Raw genomic sequence first — 23,369 nt, forward strand, 5'->3', positions numbered from 1 at the left:
GGGCCTGGGCGGGTGGCTGGGTGCCGGCTAGGAGGCCAGGGCCCTGCACTCCAGATGCACACACATCACAACGCAGAGCTCTCCGGCAGTCGGGCCTTAAGAGCTAGCACGAAGCACGGGTCCTAGCCAAGCAAAGGGACCCTCCAGTCGAGGACAGAGTGAACCCTGGGAGCACGCGAGAGGCACTCCTGGGCTTCTCGGGGCGTCCCGGAGTTGGGGACCCCCCTGCTCGCTGCTTACGACAGCACTGAGGACTGGCTTGCTCACCCTCTCAAATCGGGCCCTTTCCTGAAAGAGTGCATCTGATCCTGGGTTTCCACCTACACCTACCTCCCTGCTTGTTGGAGAGGCCCTGGTGGGCAGAGCTCCTGGCTAAAGCCGGACTTCAGGCTGTGGCAAAGACTGGCGGGAAAAGCCCTCTATCAAGGACCCTGGACCCCAGCAACAAAGCCGGGTCCTGAAGGGTGTCCCTGTTGCCCACAGGTCACCAGCCTCTGACCATTGGGCCCCTTGGCCCACGGCCGAAGCCCGCGTTACAGTGCGTGTCCCCTGTGCCCGGCCTCGGTCACGGGAGTCCCTGACGCTTGGCTTGGCTTGCCTTGAAAACTGCCCTCCGACTGTTCAGTGTCCACAAAATGAAAACTGCCCCTCTTCTAGTGGCCCCCGCCGGCCCATACCTGTTCCCCCACGTCCCCAAATGTCTGCAGGGCGGGGCTAGGATCTGGCCTGGCCTCTGAGCCCCCCTTCTTCGCCCTTTCTCTCTGCAGGACTCTACAAAGCCTGACCTGTTCTCGGTTCTAAATCTGGCCACGCGGGGGCAGGGCCCGGCCAGGCCAGGGCCATGGCCTTGAGGATGGTCGGCCCAGGCAGAACCCTTGGGGGACGGGAGCCAGCGCTCTGCACCAGGGGGTGCCAGCAGCTAGGCTCTCTCCTGGCCATTCCTGACCCCTACTTCCTTCTCCCCCGGCAGGCCCTGAGCTGCGGCCCCCACCCCCACCCCCAGCCCAGGGCCCTGGAGGAGGGCAGGGAAGAGGCAGCTCACGTTTCCTCCTTCCCCAGACCCTGGAAGGGGTAACAGCCCCAGAGCCGAGAGAGCATCATGGCCCAGAAGATTTTAATCACCTTCTGAGCTGAGCTAGATGGCCAGAGCGAGCTGGGGTGCCCCAAGAAGAAGGCTGGGCCTTCCTAACCTTGGAGCCTGCTGGCCACCTCCAGGGCAGGGGAAAAGGAGGCCTGAGCTGCACTGGGGGTGGGGGATGGAGGTGGGGGGAAGAACTGGGCACCAACTTCGCAAGGGGGCTCCCGGCGTGGGGAAAGGGGGTCCTGGGGTGCTGAGGTCTGAGGGTGACCTTGTGTCCTCTTTGGCCAGTGGCACCAGACAGGTCAGGTCCATGGGCTGGAGCCGCCTCGGCTGGGTTATAGAAGGGCTCCCAGCTCTGGGCTCCAGGTGCCCTCCTTCCCCTCCGGGTGACCCCCTACCCTGGGACTGAAGTGGGCCAGGAGCCTGCTAGGGGCTGCGGCAAGGCCCCAGTCCCCCATGGGGACCACCCATCATGATCCCAGAGCCTGGCAGCCAGGCCAGGGACCCCCCGGCCCCGGCAGTTCTCCACCCAGCCCGTGGGGACAGAGAGAGTGTGGGGTGGGGGCGACAGGCCCTGGGACGGACTGCAGGCAAGGGGACCCGGCCGCCGGTGAGCTCCCCGCGGCGCGGAGAGGGGCAACACTCACCTGTGGCCGGAAACAGCAGAGGCTGCCTTCAGCGAGAAACAGAGCAGGGAAGAGAGTGCCTTCTCCGCCTGGGGCAGCAAGCGGGGCTCGAGACGGGGCACCCCGAAGCCGGGGGGAGCTCAGTGGGCGTTGGAATTCAGACGGGGAGGCAGCTGTGGGCCGCGGGGGCGCAGAGGCCCAGCTCATCCCCGCCTCTGCCCCTGCCAAGCCCTGCTCCGTTGAGCTCGCCCGCCCGGGGTGGCACGGGCCACCGGAGGGCCTCTGCTAGGACCCCAGGGTCTCGGTGTTAGCTGTTCCACCGCGGCGACTTCACCTCTCTTCCGTGAGGCTCGGAACGCAGGTCTCGGCGGAGGCGCCCCCGGCCTCGCTGCACAACAAATGGGGAGCGGCTGGGCGAGAGCCCACCCGCCGCAGCGGAGACCCGCATCCGAGGCTCGGCCTCTGCCCTGCTCAGGCGGACTCTGGGACGGCTCCCGGCCCTGCAGCCTGGCAGAGCTCCCGCCCGAGGAAGGGCCGGGGTCAGCGCCTCCTTCCCCCCCACCCCCCCACCCGCATTTCATTCTGGAATCCCAGACACCCTCGAATGAGGAGTTCTCACTGTCCCCACCAGGCCCCTGGCCCGGACATCCCGCCCGGCCCTCCGCGTCGGAGGGCCGCCCGGCCGGCCGCTCCCTGCCACCTGCTCCGCCGGCCTTTCCCGCCCGCGACGCACCTGGGCCGCGAGAGGCCCCTTCCCCGAAGGTGGCCCGGCCCGCGGTGGGGGGCGGGGGTCGCGCCGCCGGGTACTCACCTGGGGCCGGCGGGGGCGGGAGTGCGCGGGCGCGCCCCTAGGGCGGCGAGGTCCGGGGCGCCCCGGGGTTCGGACGGCTGCCCCCGCGCTGCGTCCCCGGTGACCGGCGCGCTGCTCTCGGCGGCTCCGCGCGGACCGAGGGCGGCGGGTCCGAGTTTCAGCCGCCCGCCCGCCGGGGCTGCGGCGGAGCGCGGAGCGGGCGGCGCCGCCGCTGTTGTTTTCGAGCCGCGAAGCCCGGAGCGGCGGCGCTGGGGTGGGGGGCGGAGGGGAGGGGCGGGAGCCGGGCAGGCCCGAGGGGGGCGCGGGGCCCGGAGGGGGCTTCGGAGGAGCCGGGTTCGGCGCGCGGGGCCCGGACACCCCCTCGGGCGACGGCGGGCCGGGCCGGGGGGGGGGGGGGGCACGGGAACAGGAGCGGGCTGGGGCGGCGGCGAACGCGAGGCTCTTTAATCGGTAATAAAATGCAACAAAACGAAGCAACCCAGCCAGACCCGCGTCCGAACTCTCGGCGCGCGCGGCCCCCGTTCTAGGAAGTGGCGGCGCGGACGCGGCCCGGGCCGGGGCGGGAGCAGCCGCTCGTCGCGGCGCAGGGGAAGGGGGGGGGAGTAGTCACCTCGCCTCCGGGGCCACCTGGGTCCTTTTAAAGTGTCCGGGGTGCGGGCCCCGGGCGGGAGCGCCGTGCACAGAATGTTTTCTTAAAGGGCCAGTTCCGAGCTGCGCCGAAAAGGGAGGGGGGGGGAGAGGGGGCGGGGGGGGGGAGAGATAAGTGAGTTGAAGACCGGGAAGGCCGAGGAGAGCCCCCCAATCCCGCGCCGAGGCGGCGGCGGCGACGGCGGCGCGACGATGAGGATGATGAATACATTGCAAAGTTTTTTTGGCCCCGGCGAGGGGTGTCAGATTGAGTGCTCTGTGCGCATGTGCGAAGGTGTCCAAACTGACAATGCTGCGGAGATGAAGATAGTGTGTAGCCGCTTCTGGACTCGAGGAGGAGGAGAGAGATTCCGCGAGCCGGCACCATGCGATCCAAGGCGAGGGCGAGGAAGCTGGCCAAAAGTAAGTCTCCCGCGCTCGGCCGCGCCGCGCCGCCGGGTCCGGGCCGCGGGGCCGGGGCGCCCGGGCCAGGGGTGCGCGTCGGGGCGCGGCCGGCGCGCCCTGGGCTCCCGGCCCTCCGATCGGCCGCGCGGCCCCGGGGGCTGCTCCGCCTCCCGCGCTCCGGGGCGGCCGGGCTCGGCGCAGAGGCTCGGGGCGCCCGGGCCGCGCGCTCCCCGAAGGCGCCGGCCCCCTCCTCGCGAACCCCCTCCCCCCCCACCCCCAGTGTCAGGCGCTCGGGCCCGGGAACCCGAGGCGCGCGGTGGGGGCCGGGGAGGGGGGCGGAGGGGGAGGGCTGGGGGTGGAGGGGAGCGAAAAGCGAAAGTTAGCGAAAAGTTGACGAAAGGGTAGAGCAACTTTTTCCTCCTCGCTCGCTCTCTCCCTCTCTCTCTCGGAGTGGCTCTCAGTCCTGGTCAAATCATATTCCGGGCTTTTGAAATAGTGGGCGCTAGAGCACCGCCTTTGGCGTCCGCCAGCTGGGCGCAGAGGAGGGAGACCCCGAGCCGGGGAGGGGGCGGAGGAGGGGGCGCGGGGCCGGCGTCCACCCCGCTTCGCGGGCGCAGGGGCAGGGGTGGCGGCGGCGGGACAGCCGCGGCCACTTGGGGAGCAAAATGGAGACTCTTTCCTGGGCTTGGAGCTGCGGTCGGGAAGTTTATTCCCGACTGGTGCCCCCGCGCGGGGGGCGGGCGCTCCTCCGTGGCCCGGGCAGCCCCGGCGCGGGTGCCTCCGGCAGGAGGGTCCCCACCCGGCCGCCTTCCGACCCGCTGCTGCCGCCGCCCTCCGCCCCGCTCGGCCCCGCTCGGCCACCCGCCCCCCCCTCCCCTCTCCCCAGCCCCCCTGCCCCTGGTCGCCCGGCACAGCCTCGAGGCCCGGCGGGGACACGGCTGCCCCCGGCGACGCTGCCCGGTCCCCGGTCTTACTTTCTCTTTCGCTCCGTCTCGGGCCGAGCCCCAGGCTCCGCGCGCCCAGCCCGCCGCCGGCCGGGTCCTCGCCGCCGGCCCGGTGCGCCCGGCCGCCCGCCCCGCCGCGCCCCCCCGCGCTCCGGCCGCCGGCACCTTCGGCCGAGAGGCCCGCGGGCCCGGGATCGCGGCCCCGGGCGGAGGGCAGGTGGGAGCGGCGGCGCGGCGGGGCGGGCGAGCGCGGCTCCCGAAGCCCGGCCGAGGCCCGGCTGCAGCGAAGCGGCGAGCGCCGCGCGGAGAGGACCCGGCGCCGCCTGCTCCCGCCGCCCCCTCCTCCGCCGGCCGCCCGCCCGCCCACCCGCGGCAGGGGCGCCCGGCCCGCTCCCCCTCGGGATCCCCGCCCGGCCACCAGGTCGTCCAGCGCGCTGCTCTCCGGCCTGACCCGGGCCCGACCCGGCCCGGCCCAGGCCGAGCCTCACCGCTCGGCGGCTGAGCCCCTGAGCACGAGCCTTGGTGGGCCAGAAACTGCCCACACTTTTCGCGAGAAGTTCTGCTCCGTCGACTGGGGCGGCCCGGCTCCCCAGGACTGCGCCCCGGCGGCCCGGCCGGAGGCCAGGCACCCGCCGCCCGCCAGGGGGAAAAGCAGCTCCCGGCTTCTGCCGGGCGCCCCTGGAGTCCCCCCGGGGGCCGTGCGGGGCTCCCCCTCGAGGCTCCCCTTTCCAGCCCGTCTCCCCTGCCCCGCGCTCAGAGCCTGGGCCTCCTCCGCCTCCTGTGATCTCTGGCCCCTCTTGGTGCGAACAAGGCCCCAGTGTTTCCTGGCTGGTTGCTCCAGGGATGTGCCTGCACTACCTGTGGGCCCGTGGGCCGTGGGGTGTGGGTGTCCCCGTGCTCGTTGGGGTCTGTGCGGGAGCGCAGCGGGCTTTCTCAGAGTCTCGCCCCTGGGCTGCGAGCTGCCCCCTCGGGCTCTCGAAGGGGCCGAAGCTTTGAGCGAGAGAGTGGAAAGCGCGGCGCTCTCCCTGGGCCTTCGCCGCAAGCGAGAGGCCGGCTCAGTGCCCCCAGAGCAGCCCCGGGAACAGCCAGCGTCCCACGCCCCTGCGGGCCACCCATCTGGCCTCCAGCCCTTCTGTCAGGTGGGGAAGCCTGCGCTGCCCGCTCCCCTCAGGACCCAGAACGGGTTCCTGGCAGCGTCCTGCGGCGTCCCTAGCCCTGAGGCCAGGGAACCAGACCCCAGGGTAGGGCAGAGCCCAGGTTCCCCCTTCCTGGGAGTCCTGCGTGAGGAAGAGCCCAGCACAGCGCGTGGCTCAGGCCCAGACCCAGCTGGAGCCCACACTGGGGCAGGAACTGGAAACCCCTCTCGGCCCTCCTCAGGAAGGCGGCCGAGGCAGGCACAGGGCCACGGCTGCCTGCCTGACACCGGGCCCTGGATCCGCTGAGGAATTTCATTTCACTGGACAATATTTTAAGCAGATGTGGACGTCCCTGGGGACCTGACTCCATTACCTGAATGTGAGGCAGCAGGGCAGCCCCAGGGCGGCCGACAGAATCTGCGCCCCCCCCCCCCCACCCCACCTTCAGGCCACCTCCCGGCCAGGGTCGGGGGGCTGGGGGAGGAACGAGGGGTCATGGTCATCAGGCCAGCGTGCAGGGCTGGGCTGTGCCTGAGGCCACGTGGAAGGACAGCCTGGTCAGCGAGCGTCAGTCCCTGAGTCGGAGCGCGGGGGCTGCCTTAGGGGGTGCGTCTGGGGCCGTGATTTCGTTTGTGTTTCCCTGGACCCCACTCCAGGGGGCTCCCCTGCTGGGGCTGCTGGTAGCACCTTTACTGAGCTGGTAGCACCTTTGGGGCCCACGCCGGGGGCTCCGAATGGAGCTTTCCAAGGGCAGAGGCCACTGACGTGCTCACCGTCTCCTCGATGTGAGCCCAGACAGCTGCGGGCAGGGTGAGGACCGGGGGTGGGGGGGGGCGGTCCACCAGAGTGCCCTCTCGCTGGCCAGGGCACCGCCGGCCTGCGGGGAATCGCAGGCGTCCCTGCCCTACGTTTAAAAATGAAATGCCTAACAAAAGCTTTGTGTTTCTGCCCCTGTTGGGAGCCAGGTGAACAGGTGGGGGTCGACCCAGCCAAGGTGCCCCCCTCCTGACCTCCTGCTAGCACAGCTGGGGGACCCCGTGCAGGGGAAGGAGCGTCCCCAGAGACTGTCCGGCCGCCGCGGCCCCCGTTAGAGCGGCGCCTGAGACCTGATCCCCACGGGCGCGATAGACTCCTAGACCCCACGTATTCCGGGCCCGGGGTTAGCGTCCTCCGGGGCGCCCGCCGCCTAGCCCCTGGGGCCGACCTGGGGGGCCCGCTGCCTCTGCCCGACGTCCAACTTGGCGCGTCTCGTCTGTGAGTTCCAGCGCCGTGCGCGTGAGGAAGGTGTGTGTGCGACACAGGGTGAGGGGAGCGCGGCTGGAGGCTGAGCCCCTTGTCCCCGGCCACAGCGGCCAGGCTCCCGCCCCGCTGGGCCCTGCCCTCCCCCCGCCTGCCCGCCAGGGGAGGTCTGCCCCTTCCACCAGTTTTCTCTCCCCGGAGCCAGGACAGCGGCCTCCTGTCTGGACGCCTGCGAGGGCAGCAGTGCTGGGAAATGTCCGGCCGGAGTGCAGCTTGTCGCCCCGCTTCGGGCGAAAACGCGGAGGCCGCCGTGGAGGGGCGGGGTGCAGGGCTGGCGGCCAAGGCCAGGTGCCCCGCGGCAGTGCGCGCGCCGGGTGCCTTCGGGCTCCGGCTTCCACACTGGCCCTGCGGGTGTGCCTGGGCGCCCAGGCCTGTGGGGGGAGGGGGTGGGCGGAGGCCAAGTGCTGTGCGTTGAGTGACCCCCGAGCGGGCTCCCAGGGGAAGGGCACTGGATGTGCCCCGAGGTCCCCACCAGGCCGCCCTGCAACCTCCTGGTCGGCTGCAGGTCTGGAGCAGGTGCGGGCTGGGCCTCCAACCCTCAGGCCCCATGGCCCCGAGCGCCCTGAGCTCCCCTTCTGGGCACAGCTCGGAGCTGGGGAGCTGGTCCCGAGGCCCGGTGCTGGCGGTGGGGCCAGCCAGAGGCTCCCCCCACCGGGCCCCCAGGGGGAGGCCACCAGCTCGCAGGGCGGCTGTGGGCTCTATTAGCCCCCTGTTTTATTCAATTAGGAGGCAATTAAGGATCCTTGGGGGGCTGGGGCTGGTAATTAAGGTGATGTATAATTAGAGTTTCAACAAAAATTATCCAGGATTAAAAATCTTTTGAATAATTTCGTTTAAAAATTTCAAATGGCGTTAGAGACAATTTATCAGGTTTTGAATCAAACCCGTGTAACAAGTCTTGGACGCCACAGCTCGAGCAGCGGGCGCGGGAGGACAAGGGACAGCCTGGGCGCTGTCCCCCTGCGGGAAGGAAACTTGGCGAAGGGACAGGAGACCCGGGCCTTGCCGCGCGGTACGGCGGCGGTCGCAGGCGCGAGGGCTGCACACTGGCGCGGGCTGGCCGGGCCGCGGGGCCTTGGGGACCCCAGGGCGAGCGGATGGTTGCCGAAGTCCCCTGTCCTCCGCGCTCACAAAGTCCCGGCAAACTACCGAGCGGGGCGAACGGCGCTGCCGTCTACACAGCGCAGCCGGCTTCCTGGCGGCAGCAGCGGCCGGGGCGCGCCTCGCCCCAGCCCAGCTCGCGGGAGCAGCGCCCTCCTCCTCCAGGGCCGAGGTCGGTCCCCGAGGGTCCCCACCTCTCCGTTTCCTGGATGGAGGAGGGCGGGCTCTGTGCCTGAACTCCCTGAGTCTTGACCCTGACCCCGACACTGTGGGGGGCAGGCCCGCGTCCCCGTCCAGGTGGCTTTGCGGATCTGGGCACGAAGTCTCAGAGAGCGCTTCAAGCGGGTGTCTGTCGGGCGTTGTGGGAGGGGGGAGATGCTGAGATGAGCAAGCGCAGGGTGGAGGTCTGGCTTTGCGGATCCGTCAACCCTGCCTTCCCGGGATGCTTCCTCCAGCTCCGCCCCGGGTGGCCCATTGGTCCCCACCACCCCCCCTCCTCGGGCATTCGCCCCAGCACCTGCCCCCGGAGGCCCAGAAGGACCTGCGGCCTGAGCCGATGCCCCGGTCCCTGCCTCAGCCGCAGCCTCCGGACACAGGGGAGGGTCCAGGATCCCTGAAAGGCGCTCTTGGTCCGCTTACTGGGCGTGACCCCACTTCCTCTCACTGACCCGGGGAGGAGGGATTTCGGCCTCATGGGCACCACTTTTCGTGGTAAAAACTCCCAAACACAGAGAGGTCAACTAGCCCATTCAAAGGCACACAGCAAGTTAGGGATGAAATTGAACGCCACTTAGGCAAAGCTCCCCAAGCTTTCTTGTTTCACACCCCCTCCCCGCCCCCTTCCTTAGGGTCCTGCAGGCTGCACTTGATTCCACAGGATTTTTTTTTTTTTTTTAACTGTCTCAAGGTTTAAGCGTTCTCCCAAGGCCAGTGCTCAGCCTATAACAGGTCTGGTCTTTAACGGCAAATAGGACATCGGTGTCCTTCCCGCTCGGGAATGCGGCTGGCTGACTGTGTCGTCAGCCTCCTCCAGGCCCGGTTCTCTTTGCCCGGGCCTGGACTCTTCCCTAGGCTGCGCGGGACGCTCGCCCTGGGCTTTTCCAGCCCCTGGGTCCCGGAGTCCTCTCCCCAGGGCAGGTGCAGAAAGGCAGAAGTGTTGACACCCTCTAGGTGCTGCCTTCCGCCGAAGCAGAGGCCGGAGGTGTGGGGGCTGCCTGCTCACCCTCCCGCTGCCACCCCAAATCTGGAGGGAAATAATCACTGCCCCTCCCCCAAGGCAATCAGGGAGAGGTGGAGCCCGCTGCTGTGTGGACCTCAGCCACTGGGCGGGAGGAACTGGGAGCTGGAGCTGGAGGTCCAGCCCGGAATCGGCCGCTGCTGCTTAAGCCTGGGCGTCTCACGGGCTACCCCCCGGGCCACGGTACCCACCCTGGGCCGGCCAGTGCCCCGAAGCTTTTGTGGGCCCCCCACGCGACGAGGGAGGCCTCTTCCTGCCCCACCACTCTCTGTGTTGGCTTTTCTGCCATCACATCCTTGGCTGGCCCGCCTGGCCGGCCTCTCCCAAGACTCCGGAACAGTGCCCCGGAGCTCCGAGAGAGCGGTGCCTCGGCTCCGAGATACATATTTGTTTAATAGTTAACATTCTGTGCAAAAGAGGAGGGAAGTCAGATTCTGGTGAAGGCTTTGCTTATTTTATATCCACTATAACTATTTCTGTCCATGAAAATTGGCTTAATTATATCAATGGAATGTTTCTTTTTCAATTCTGTCTGCAATTAAGTCCATCGTGCTGGCTGCAATTTATTTTAATAAAAAAATAAACCAGTGCTGTGTACAGTTCCTCGTCCCCTGGGGACAAATGCGATTGGAGTGTTTAATTTCATTAACTACAATGCGGCCTACTGGAAAAATGTATAAAATCAGCTTTATACAGCTTAAACACTGGCATTTGAAACAAATCATTATTGCATTAGCTGTCACACTGGTAATTCTAGAATCTAAGGAAAAAAATATATTATGGCTGTTTTTATAACCCTTTGCAAAGGCACTGTTAAAATAATTTATAATCATTTTAGAACATGGCTGGGTCCCGGTGAATATTTTCTCTCCTCCGTGGAAGGCCCTGCATCATCCCTGTCCGCTTTACTTTCTGACGCCCGGGCCCTTTTCAACCCCAAATATTCCTCTTTCAGGGCGGAGATGGCGGGGCCCGTCCTTAAACAAACCTGGTGATGTGGGGTCTCGCCTCTCCTTCCGTGCTGGTCCGACCCCGGTGTTGACGTGGACCGTCACATGTAGCGAGACACTTCTGAAATCTGTCCGGGGCCAGAGGGGACCCCGAGGCTGGCGCCACAGACCTTCCCGCCGCCCCCCCCCCCGACCCCCGGTGGGCGGACGGACCCATAAACACACCTGGCTTTAGGGTTTTACGGGCGTGGGAGCGAACCCTCCCCCCAGGGACGGCGGTGTTCCCGCTCAAACCTGGGGAAGCCAGGAGCAGCTTCTGTCGTGCTCCCCGGTGAACCCCTGCGCGGGAAAGAGAGAGGATCGGTGACCCTCACACACGTGCTTTCTGAGTCCGAGGTGGGGCTTCTCCGCACAATTCACCAGACCCCTGCTGTTCTCGTGGCGGCCCAGCGCTGGGACGGGGGTGCGCCCCCAGCGCATGGGCTGTGTGTGGGGTCGGCAGTGTCCGCGGGCGTCCGTGCCCAGCCCGAGCTGACCCCGCAGGTGGCATGGCGGGTGACGGGGGGACAGACCTGGGCGCAGGGTGGTGGGGAACGGGGCTCCTAGGTGGCTCCTGGCTCTCAGGTGAGCTTCGAGGTGGGCCTTTCTCAGCGTGGAGGTGGGGAGGGAAGGAGGCGGGCTCAGCCTCGCCTTGGGCTCCTTCCAGAGGGCCTTCCTCCCCAGGCCCAGGCAGTGCCCCGGGGCATGTGAGGGGTGCCCAGGCTTTCCAAGTGGATTCTCGGGGAATTCCTGGAGACGTCCTTGGGCTTTTCTGGCCACATGGAGGGCTAACCCCTGGCCCTACTCCTTGGCCTCCTGACTCACCTGGATGGGTTTACTTTGGACACATTTCTGTTTTCTAATGGATTCCGGTGTGGGTGATGGGAGGACATTGACGGGGACACAGGCAAGGCGTCCTTAGGTCTGGAGCCCCCTCCTGCTCCTCAGGGATGTGGCCTCTGGGGCTGGGTGGGGCGCGCCGCAGCCAGGTGTCCCCAGATCCCAATTCTGGGGACCAGTCCCGCTGACGTGACCTCCGCCTACCCAGCGTGTGCCCTCGGGCCGTTCTCTTTCCATTCGAGGTGCTACCTGGTCGAGAAGTGAATGGCTTTGCCTGCTTTCCTACTTGAGAAAGAATAACAAAGCCGAATGCTTCCTGCAAATGTCAAGCCCCGGACCTGGACGCTGCACTTGAGGCCGCCGTGGGGCAGGCTGGGGGCTTCCCGTCCTGGCCCCAGAAACCTGGCTTCATACCGTGGGTGCCCCACTCCCGATTCCCACGCCCTGCCCTTGCTGCCAGCGTGACTCCCGACCTTACTGCCGCCCTATCCTCTCCCCTGACTGTCTCCGCCTGAGCCGAGGCAGGGGTGCGGGGCCTGCCTGCTCACCCTCCCGCCCCCACAAATACCTGTGTGCACGTGCGTCTAACTTGTCCCCCAGCCTTGAGCTGCGTGGAAGGTTCTGGAAGGGTCCAGCATGGGGTTTGGAGGGGGGAGGATCCTGGAGCCAGGCAGGGAGCGAGGCAGAATTCATAGTCCGTTCAGACCGGCAGTCAGAGCTTGGGTTTCGTCCCCCGCGTCTGCCTGGGGAGACGTTTTGTTGGTCCCCAGGCTCCCAAGCCTTCCCAAGGGTCACCCGGGGGGCCCACGGGGGGGGGGGGGAGCGGTGGGGGCGTGCAGGCTTGCACACGTGTGTGCCAGTCAGGCCGAGGGTGCAAAGCCGTAGCACCCAGAGGTCTGCTCTGCGCCAGCAAAGGTCCGCTTTGGTTCTTGCGCACGGCTCGGCCATGAAATAAAACACACGGACGAGATCTCAGCTTGTCTTTATTCTCAAACTGGGAAGCTCGGGTGCTGGGGTCTCATCTGGCCCCTCTGACCTGCAGCCTGCACCGAGGGCAGCCACCCCCTCCCGCTGCCTTCCCAAACCTTTCCTATCCTCACGCAGTCTCTGGGTTCCAACAGCTGCTGACATCTGCCAGCTCTCCTCTCGTTAGAGCCCCCCACCCTCCCCCGCCCCGCTCCTGCAGGAGCTCAGGGTCCTCTGTGTGTTTCGGGGGCTCGGTTCCATCTGTCTGTTCCTTCCTGCCCTGGAGCGGAACACGCTGTCCTTGGGCCTACTGCGTGCAGGGCTCCCTCCGAGTGCCACACGGTTGCAGGATGCTGTGGGGTGGCCTCCCAGAGACAGGTGTCAGGTCGCCACGCTCTGGGCAGCGTGACGAGTCTGGGGGCTCACGGGTCGCTGCCCCAGGGTCTGGGCTTTCGTGTCCAAGCTGTTGGGGCGGAGGGGAAGCCAGATCAGACCAACAGGCCGCCCCCAGCCTCAGCGCGTCCGGAGGCAAACCCTCTCGGGTGTCCCTGGCCCGGCGTCCACGCGGGAGCCGACTAGTGACTCTATTTCAGATTAAAAAGGCCAGAAGGAGGGGACATGAGGGAGAGATGCCCGGAGAGGAGCTTTGCTCGTCTGCCTTTGCTTCTGTGTGCCTCTGTTTTAAATTCAGTGGCTCACTTGGCACGCGTGGGGCTTCCCTGGCACCCACGGCGGGCAGGGCACCTCCAACACTCGGGCACGGAGAGGAGGTGCCTGGGTGGACGCGTGATGAATGGGGACTTGCTACGGCTGAGAACCCTTTCCTGTGACACAGTTTGATCCCCGTATCTATATTCAGAAGCTGGCGGTCGATATCATGCCGAAATATGGATTTACAGAACAGACTGCCACTGCCCCTTCTGGCTGCGTCTCCGAGGGAAAGGGGCACGCATTTAAAGGCGCGCAGACATTTGTATCTGCTCAATGGGCTGTAACAGCCTCATCGGGGAGGCCCGGCCACATCGGTCCATAAAACATTTAAACAAAGACTGGAAATTACGCTCACCGGAGGAGCCCAAATGGTGAACACAGGGGAGCCCTGCCCGCCGCGGACAAGCGCAGGGTGCCGACCCTCGTGCGTGCCCATGCCTCCCCCCTCCCGGCCGCAGGGCCCTCAGATGGCGCTCCTGGTCAGGTCAGGTCAGGTGCAGGTGCAGACTCAGGCCATTTCCCCAGACTTCACGTTTTTACCAGGCGGCCCGTTCTCTCCCTCGGTCCCGGGAGAGCCATACGCTTAGGTCTTTGCTGCGTTGCAAACCAGCATCTCTGGCCTGTGCTGACCTGGCCAGCGTTTCTAGCCGGCGGGTTCGCAAGTGGCTGTCGGTCACCCCTGCTGGCCCAGCCCCGAGATGCTGCTGTCGTCAGGGTTAAATCCCGAGCGGTCCTGGGCACTGTTTCCGGGGCGCCCGTCCGTCAGCTCAGAGGAGGGCCCCGTGTTGCCGGAAGGCCCCCGGGGTCCCTTTCGGATGGGAGTTTATGGGCTGCTTTAGACTGTAGCGACCAGCACGGGGTGCGGCGTGCGTGTCCACGGCTGGGCCCCCTTCCTGGAGACTGCCGCCCGTGCATGCCAAGATGCTTCCCTGGGGGAACCTGGCTGTCCTTGCAAAGCCCTCCCAGCTCTTATCCCTGGGAAAGTCAGTGCATTCTTGAACCGCCTGAAAACCGGGGGGTGTTTCTGTCGGCCGGAGCCGCGGCTGGCGGTGGGAGACGCTGCCCCCGGCACAGCCCCTTCATCTGGCCTGTGTGCGGAGATGGCCCCGGAGCGCACAGACATTTCTACCGAGCAGGTGCTCCGTGCGTGTGCGCCTGTGTCCGAGCGTGGGTCTCATGTCTGAGTGAGACTCACCCTCAGGCTGTTCTTTCTGTTTTGTCAGTGACGTTGTCCTGTCCCTGCCCACTTGTGCTGTGCACAGAGGCTCCCCCGCCACCACCCCCCCCCCCCCACGCTGCTCAGTTCTCCGCCGTGTCTGGAACCGTGGCTGTGGCGGCCGGGCCCAGCGCCGTCCGCAGCTGGCCATTGTGGGAGAAGGGAAGGGAACAGAGAAGTTCAAAGGTGGAGCGCAGGCAATCTGGGGGCACTTCCCCACACGTTTACAACCCCCCGGAAGAAACAAAGAGAAGCAGGAGGTGTTTGGATAATCCCGGGCCCTAGCGCTCACATTTGGAAAAATTAGGGCCTCTCGAAAAATCACAGAATTGTGCCGCAGTGTCAGGTTCCGAGATAATGATGTGTCTGTGTGCGAAAATATTCAATTGCAATAACACTCCTGTGAGTGCCTCTCTGAATGGCGCATTCAGTTCCCGGCTCGGGCCGAGCGTGAAGCCAGTGACTGACAAAATACAAATGGTGTCATAAAACGTGGGGGGCACCAGCCGGACTCTGCCTTCCGATCGGTCCTCCGCCTCGGCCCATCCAGCCATCCCTTTCTTTAATGAAACAGCCCAACGAGGTGGCTGATTATTTATTTATCACGTTAGCGGGAGGAAAGCTGTCAGAGACAGATCGATTTTTTCCCTGGAAGTGATTTGACGGTACTTTGGAAATAAGACCCGCTAAGCTAGGCCGCGTGCTGTCCTCAGAGCTCCGAAGTCCAGTCGGCGGCTCTGCAGACGGTCCGTGCTCTGAAACACGGGTCAGCAGCCTGAGCGGGCAGCGAGCCTCTGCAGGGCCAGCCCTCCTTCTGACGGGGTGGACGGATCACGGATTTCTGTTCCAAGGAGCGTGGTCGACGTCTTCTTCCGGGCCAGTGAAATCTGGGCAGCAACGAGCCAGTCGGGGACAAGAGGGGACTCTTCGTGTCTCCACCGGGCCTGTGGAGACGCGGCATCTCTGACAACAGCTGGCGAGATGGGGGGGCTCCCGTCTGGACGTGGGGAGCCCTCAGCCGTGTTCAAGGAGCTGGTGCGTGTGCGTGTGTGTGTGTGTGTGCGCGCATCCTGGGTAACGGGACGGTGCGGTTCAGTGCCTGCACACTCGAGGGGGGAACAAAAGCATTACCCGGGCTGTTGGAAAGAAGTCCTCAGAAACCCCGGGGGTAGAGAGACGGCCCAGGAGGGGCTCTCGTTTCTCGGCTGGGAGTCCGAACCGCAAAGCAAAGGGGCCCCGGAGTCTTAACTTTCTCTCCATCGAAGGTGTTAATCTTACCTTCCAAAGGTTAGATAAAGCCGCTCAAAGCTGTTTGTTATTGAATCTCCTCTGCTAATTACAGTGGCGGCCTTGGTCCGAGGCCCGTCTGGGCCGCACCGCGTGGCCCCCGCGGCTGGCAGCCTGGAGAGGGGTCATTCTTCACTGCAACCCAAGATCTCCCTCACGGGGGTTTTAGGTTGCCCCCTGATGCTGACATTGTGCTCGCGTTTGAAGGGGAGGGGCCATGGCCACGAGGGTGAGAAGCCCATTGCCCCGGCCGGTCCTAGGTGCCCCTCGGGAGCCGCTCCTCGGCCCCCAGACTCCGCCTGGCACCGTGAGGGAGAGGGCTGGGCGGGGAGGGGCGCAGCCCGACTTCTCTGACAAAGAACCCTGACTCCTTATTCGCCAGGCCCTGGAATAATCCTCAGCCTCGCCTGCAGTGTCCGTGGCTGGCCGGGGGAGGGGGGGCAGGGGGCATGCAAGGAAGTGACCCACAGACAACTTGGCAAGGCCCGCAGTGGCGGGACACCGGGACCTCCCGGGGACCCACACCCGCCGTGCTGGCCCCCACCACAGGGCGCATGGGAGGGGCACCGCCAGGGCCAGGAGGGCCACCCAGGGGCCACGATGCCTTCTCCCGTTGAAGCCCGGGACGCTCACCGAATCTGTGAAAGCAAAACCAAGCCGACCCCCCCCCCCCCGCCCCCCTGCCCACCTGCCCGGCCCAGAGGCAGAGGCCTTCAGCAGGCAGGGCTGGGGCGATGGAGCCACAGTGCCCCAGGAGCGGTGGTGGATGCTCCCGTGAGCGATACCACCGGGCGCCTCGGACCTGAGGGCCGCCTGCTCCCGGCCTCGGAGGCAGTCTTGGCGTTCGCTTCCCAAATCCCAAATGGCGTGAGTGGCTCCGTCATGTCAGCTGACCTTGGACAAAGCAGAGGAACTTGATGGGCCGCCTGCTAGCAGAGTGCTGCTGCCTGGTGCCTGGGTTGGAGGGCTGGCCCCAGGGTTCCTGTGGCCCCAGCAGAGGGAAGGCGATCAGGGTGGTCTCAGGGAGTGCTGCAGGGGTGATGTCCTGCCCCTCGTATGCCCCCTGTCTGTCCAGCAAGGGCCCCTCCAGGCCATCCTGACCCTCCATCTGGGGTCTCCCTTGGCCGAAGTGGAGGGAGACAGGACACCTGCTGATAAGTCAGACCCCTGAGGGCGACTGGGCCCCAACGTGCTGGGCTCCAAGGACAGTCCCCTCAGGAGGCCCTGGCCAAGGGTGAGTTTAGTTTTAGAGAAGCTGAGCAGGGGGCCCCCGGGAAGCATCCTGCACCCTTACCGGGGCTGGACTGGGGGACACACCCTGGTCACAATCACGGCACCCTTGTCCCCGCAGGTCAGCTCCTGGGTCCTGACCCATCCCGTCTCTGCGGGGTCCGGACAGAGCACGGGCCGAGGGCGGGTGCCACGTGCCCTCTATCCCTGACGTGTCCAGCCCGCCTTGCAGGGCCGGGGAATTTCTCCAGGACCCAGTGAGGCAGACGTGGGGGTCCCGTGCCGCCTCTGTCCCTTCCAAGCCACGAGAAGGGTCGGACTGGCTGGAAGGATGACATTCCTGGTGTGCGTTCAGTGGGGGTGAGCCCCACGCCTCTCCCCTCCTCTCGGGGCAGGATGCTCACCTGAGCGGCTCAGATGGGACCCGGGGCAAGAGGCAGAAGGCTGGGATGGTGTATGGGGGGGGCCCATGAACGTGGCATTATCAGTGCTATGATGTCTTTGTCGGCGGCTTTTTGGGGTTTCTGGAACTTTCTTGCACCTGCCTGAGGGCAGATGTGTGGGACTGTGCGGGGCGTAGGAGCCTCCGGATCAGAGGCTACGGATGAGAAAGCTCATCTGAAATGATGTTGTGGTGAGTGGAGAGTGAGGGAAGCAGGCAGAGGGCTCTGGTCCTGGGTGGACGCGCCTGGCCCTAGGAGCTGAGCCCGCCGTCCGCGAGCCGCTGACTGTCCGGCTGCCTCGGGCAGCTGTGCTCAGGGGGACCCCCGCAGGTGTCTTCACTGGATTTGGGGACCCCCGTCCCCCAAGTTCCCAGGAGGAGAGGAGTCGGGGACCGTGGGGAGCCACGCTGCCAGGGTCCGACAGGGCACAGCCGGGGAAGGGGCGAGGGTCTGTCGTGAGCCCTGACTTTGGGGGTCTTTTGCTTAGCTGTCTGCCAGAGGGCTTTGGGGCGCCGAGTGGCAGGTCCCAAACCTCAAAGGAGGGAAGCCGCTTCTCTCTCCCTGTCATCCAGCTGACGTCTGCTTTGGAGCGTCTTTGCACATCCAGAGGGACGAACTTAGGACTTGCTCAGGGGACCACAGGATAACGGGGCTTTCCTGTAATCAGTTTGTGCGTGCACTGACACACACACGAGTGCACACGTGTGTGCAGGAACACCGACGCACACATGTATGCAGAAATACGCACATGCACACACACGCGTGCAGGAACACACACACGCACACTTTTTGGGTGTGCATGTAGATATCCGAGCAGAGCGCGTTTCGGGTGAGTGAAGGGACCCTCCTGCAGGGAGCTGCCGCTGGGTCAGGAGGAGAGGGAGGCTGGTACAGCCGAGTCCAAGCACTAGTCCGTGGGACCCTGCGGGACAAAGGGTCTTGGCATCTTCTGGGCCAGGGGACAGGCCCTTCCTTCCTCCCTCGTCAGGGACGGCGGTCCTCGAGGGCCCTGGGGGTGTCGGGGGCCTTTGCCTCTAGGGTGGGACAGGCGGTGGCCTCCAAAAGCACCAGGGGACGGGCTGGATCTGGTGTCACGCAGACACAGGAGCAGGGGCACAGGGTCCCCTCTGGCCCTTTCAAAAGGACATTCGATCTGAACCCTGGGGCCCAGTAAGGAGATTCCCGCGAACCAGTGCTGACGAAGTCAAAGCTCTCAGCACTGGAGAAAGCGTGGGGACTCTGGCATGAGGCCCTTTGTGGGATTATCTGCCCCCCTGGGAGGCGTGGAATGTCGGGGTGAGAGGCCACGGTGATATAGAGCTCCCGCAGGCCACCGATAAAGCGGGATGCTTTCTGTGGCCGCTCCGTCGCCGAAATTTGAGGTGCGGGCCCAGAGTGGAGGCCGCTGGCCCGGGACATTTGAGCCAGGGAGGCACCGTCCGCTCTGCCTTTGCTCTTGAGAATTTGAGTCCCGGCTGCGTCTGCCGTTGCCGAGACCCAGGGCTCCCGCCCGCTTAGAAAACACGAAGTCTGGAGAGACCTGGCGGCGTCTTGCTTCCCAGACCGGGCTGCTTGGGGGCGTCCCGTGGGCTTCCGCTGCCGTGGGGAGGCCAGGCGGGGAGGCTGGCAGTTCTTGGGTGCCCGTCTGCGGGCCGCAGGCGGGAAGTGCCGGGTGTATCCACGCACGCCGGGCGCGGCTGCTGGCCAGGCTTTGGCGCGCTTGGGGTTTGCTTCCACGGGGCATTCGGGCCCCCTTTCCTGCCCCCCTCAGTCCTCGGTTCATTCCTGTCCTTGTCCGTGGACAGGAACGCATCTCGCTGTTCTGGGGGCTGGTGCCCGGGACCCGCCACTGGCCCTGTCCAAGTGCAGGCAGAAAGTGAGCACAAACCGAGCATGTGCGGGCAGCCCCGCGGCCTGGAAGAGACGAGGACGCGAACGGGCCATGCACCGTCTTGGCGGGCCCTGTTCTTCTCGAACTGCGGTGACGGGGTTCTCTGCCTCATGGGGTTCAAATCGTCCTGCAGCCCAAGGACAAAGCTTCGTCTGGCTGCCCAGCGGAGTCTGGGAGGACCATGGATGGGTCAGGTCCAACTCCCTGGATGTGGCTCTAAACTGCGGTGGGAGGGGGGAGGAGGGGGGGAGGAGGGAAGAGCCGCCCCGGGGCAAGAGCTGGACATTCCGCCCAGGGAAGCGCGTCCGTCCTGACCCTACGTCCAAGGGTGCCGTCTGTGCTCACAGGCTGGCTGCCGGGCCAGCAGTCCAGGCTCTGGCCTCAGGCAGACGCCCGCGGAACCCCGCCCCCCCGCCCCCAGCCTGTGCGACCGGCCCCCCCTGCCTTTCCCAGTTCGTTCAGTGTCCGCTGAGAAACGGGGGATCCTGGAGGGTTGTGGTTGAATCAAGAACGGGCTGGCTTGTGCACCCACACCAACTGTCCTCCTGGAGCCGTGGAAGGGGCCCTGGCTGGTCGTCTGCGGGAGCCTGGGGTGGCCTGCCCGGTTCACAGAGCCGGCAGGAAGCCCTCGGTCGGGATGTCCCCCCTAGGTTTTCGGGGGCTCCAGGGGAGCCTGCCTGCCCCAAGCTTCTTGAGTCCCAGGAGCATGTCCGGTCCTGAGACTTGCAGTCCATACACGCGGGCTGACTGCTGGGTCAGCTGCTCTGGGGCCCTGCGGCTGTCCGCACCCGACCGCAAACCTGCTGGCCCCGAAGCCTCCTATGCATTCAGGGCGCCCCGGAAGGCCGCGGTGGCCTGGCACGACTGTGCGGTCGCCTCCCGCCGGGTGCCTTTCTGCTTCTGCACCCCGGACCCCTTCCTTCCGGGGAGGAAGGTAGGCCGGGAAGTGGAGCTGTGCTCAGGGCGCACAGGTGCACGAGGAAGTCTCGGTGACCAGGCAGCGTCCGTCCGCGTGCAGGGTCTCCGGCCGGGGCGGGCGGCCTGGACTCCGGCGTCGTGGGTTCTGACGCCCTGGCTCGGCGGCCTCCGGCCTGGGGTTGGTCACCCTGCACTTCCTGTCCCGTGTGAGGGCTCCGGCTCTCCCCCTCAGGCCGAGGCCCGCTCCGGCCAGACGACTCCGCGGGCCCCGGGCCCCGCACCCCCTCAGCACAGAAATGTCTGGAGCCAGAGCCTGGCCTGGGTTTCCTCCCGCCGGGCCCCTGCCCGACCTGCCTGCCCCGGGGTGAGCTCCCGTCTGGACCCCGGTCCTGTTTGGGAGCAGAAGGCACCCCGGGCGGCGGTACCAACCAGGGCCGGCAGAGCAGACCCTCCCCTGGGGGGGCCGCCCCCACCTGAGACCCCGAGGGTGGGGCTTTTACCAAGTGCCTCCCCTCTGGAGACTTCCTTTCCGAGCTAAGGAAAGATTCCTGGCTTCATCGGTCGGTGCTTGCCCTATTTATTTATTTATTTTTATGGAGTATGCTGTTAATTAGGCAAAAGATGGGCAGAAATGAGGCGGCGCCTGGAGTTTTCTGCGAAAAGTGAGAACCCCTCCTCGGAATTTCCAGTAGTGAAGCAATTAAGTGATGGAATTTGGCAATTTGAAACACAGTACCATCCACCCCCCATGAAAGTTTAAAAACAAAACAAAACAAAGCAAAGGGAAAAACCGAAATCCGAGTGACAGTGGCTCTCAGCCCAGGGCCACGTGCTCGCAGGGGGACGCGGAGCCCACGCTGGGGGTTCTGCGCGCCCGGCCCGGCCTTTGGAGGTGAAGGGTGAGGTGAGGCTCACTTCTGAAAGGGGGCCTGGCGGGTGTCTGCAGGGTGGAGGGGAGCGGGTCCCCGCCCGGGCATCCCGTCTGGAGGCCCCGTGGCGGCCCCGTTCCCCAGGGTTACGCCGCGGGGCCCGCCCGCCCGGGAACCACTTACCACATTGGGGTCAGGTCAAGGGTCCTTCCCTGTGCTCGGCAAGCGACGCGACCCCAAATGAGGAAATGCACATTTCTTGGGTTCGTGGGAAGGAGTTTTTTTTTAGCTCATCAGAGATTTAAACCAACTTTGATTTTTTTTTTTTTCCAAACGAATTCTTAGCCAAGAATGCCCACTGCGTGCCGTCCCCTCGGCCGCCGCCAATCCCACATTTCCCGACCGTCAGCCCAGAGAGGCCCTCACAGCAGCCCCGGCAGCTTCCAAAACGCGTTCTCGACCGTGCACGCTGCCCACGGGTTTGGTCTTTCCTTTAAAAAAAAAAAAAACCAACAACCTTGAGATGCCTTTGGACGAGTCTCTGGTTGTTGACAAATCAATTTTCCGGGGAGGGAGGCGCGTTTGTGTCAGCGGCACTGGGGTCCGGCCTCCCGCTTGGGCTTGAGCGAAGATTGCACCCAGGTTCCGGGAGCCGCGTCCCCTCCCTCCCCCACGGCGCCCCTGCTCTTTGGCCTTCGCGCTACATTCTTCTTGCTCTCCTCATTTTGTTTCGTAATGTTGCTCCTGTCACCTTCTAAAGCCAGCCAGCAGCGCAGTGGGGATTTATGAGCCCTAAACGTGCGGCGGGATCGTCTATCTTCTGTCTTCTCGGTGCTGCCCTGGCTGTTTGACCTCGGCCGCCGTCGGTGCGAGGTGTGCGCGCAGGGCTTCTGTGCGGCCAAGAAGTCTCCCTGTGGGAGAAGGGCAGGCCGGGCGCTGGAGGATAGGGGCCCCGAGGCACTCAGAACCTTCCAGAAAGCAGTCACAACCCCGCCAAACGGCCTTCTCCCCACGTGTGCTCTGGTGTGCTTGAAGAAGTCCACTCCGCTGGGGTGGGAGCCGGTGGGGACGTGACACGCGCATCCAGACGGCCCGCCGCCCCTCACGCCCCACCCTTCCTGGGGGTGCTTTTGCTGCGGGGGACAGTGGACACAGGCAGCCTCGCCTGTAGGAGATGCAGCACCCCGCTGCCAGTCCCCGAGTCTCTGGGCAGGCTGCTGGGCCTGCTGACCTTGAGGGGAGCACTCATGGGGAGGTCATGGCTGCCCCCTTCACCCCCCTCCCCGCCCCAAATCGTGTCCTGCCTTTCTCCATCGGCACAGGATCGACTTCTAGTTCAGAACCCACTCCCACTCTGGAGGGACTGGGGACGCCCTCCCCACGTGTGCTCAGAAGGGCTGCCTGGCACTCGGCCACGTGTCCCCCATCCGTCCTCCCCCGGGGAATGCACTCCGTAGACGTGGCCCCGCCACACGTGGACAGAGGTGGGTGGCTGTGGCACCGTCACCCCTGCCTGGAGACGATGGGTGTCGGACCCTAAGCTGGTCACACGCCAGCGGCCGCACAGCGGTACCGGCCGAGAGGTGCGGGATCCCGGCCTCCCACGTCCAGCCCTGCGTCCCTGCGGCCCAGGGTGCCTCCGCCTGGGCCTGCGTTCCCCGCGGAGCTGGCCAGAGAGGAGCCCATTCACCTACTTGGAGCTCAAGGGGGTCTGTGAGCTCATTCAACGCGGCGGGAGGGGACGGGAGGGCTGTGAGCCCAGCAGCTTGCCCTGTTCCTGCACAGGAAAAATAAAACGTCCCCAGGCCATAAAACGCACATTGTTCAATCAGCCTTTTATAGGACAGAGTTTACTCATCGAAACAGAAGCGCCCCTGCCAGGCACGGGGCCAAACATGGCTTTCTCGGGGAGCACGGCTCCCCAAGTGGCTCGTTCCCGCACAGCCACGCGGCACAGAAAACTCAAGGGAGCCGTGTGTGCGGGGCTTGCGGACCCCCCTTCCTGGCGTCTCCCCCAGGCCCAGCCCCATGCTGGGACGTTGATCCCGCAGCCCCAGCCGGCTCCCCGCAGGCGTTTTGATTTGGTGAAATGGACCCACGGCACATGCCGACCTCACCACGCCCGCGCACGGGTGAGCACTGTCCTCCGAAGCCGCTTCATTCATTTGTCCATTCGCTCACTCATTTGTTCAGTGCCCATAACGGTCGGGGTGCCCCCTCGGCCCTGTCCTGCCTCCTCGGTGCTCACGGTCTGTGTGGACAAGTGCGCTATGAACGCGGCCGCGTGAAGCCCGGATCTGCGTGCGGCAGGCGGTTAGGAGCCCAGACATGTGCCAGCCTGGCCCGGGCTCAAACCCCATCTCCCCCACCCATCAGCTGCCCTCCGCTCTCTAGCTCGGATCCCGCGAGTCCCACCTGCCGGGCCCCTGGGGGACCGAGAGTGTGGACGAGCTCCCTGGCATCTGGCGGGCAGCCCAGAGGTGTCACCGCACGAAGGGGACCCTGGGGATCCAGACTGCTTGGGGGGCCGGACAGGGTGGGGTGACCCCAGGAGCCGCCTGCCCGCCCCAACTGCAGTCCAGCCGGGAGACTCCGCCGTGCACCCGCCTTGTCCGGTCAGAGGACCGTGCCTGTGGCTCAACAGGGCTTCGCAGGGCCCCTCTGTGCCTGTTCCCGCGCCTGGGGCGGTGCCCGTTTCCCCTGGGGTGGCCCAGGTAACGGTGGAGACATGTCAGCGGTCAA

At 65.7% G+C, this 23,369-nt stretch overlaps 1 protein-coding gene across 1 annotated transcript in view; it reads left to right on the top strand.

Moving 5' to 3' along the window:
* Positions 1-3,357: 3,357 nt before the first annotated feature.
* PRDM16 (PR/SET domain 16) overlaps positions 3,358-23,369 on the top strand; it is a 315,344-nt gene continuing 295,332 nt past the window's right edge. Inside the window, 1 exon segment of the mRNA XM_043573603.1 lies at positions 3,358-3,568. Coding sequence (XP_043429538.1) covers positions 3,532-3,568 — 37 coding nt within the window. The 5' untranslated portion in view covers positions 3,358-3,531.

Source organism: Prionailurus bengalensis, chromosome C1 (genome assembly GCF_016509475.1).
Source record: "Prionailurus bengalensis isolate Pbe53 chromosome C1, Fcat_Pben_1.1_paternal_pri, whole genome shotgun sequence".
In the NCBI taxonomy this organism is placed as follows: Eukaryota; Metazoa; Chordata; class Mammalia; order Carnivora; family Felidae; genus Prionailurus; species Prionailurus bengalensis.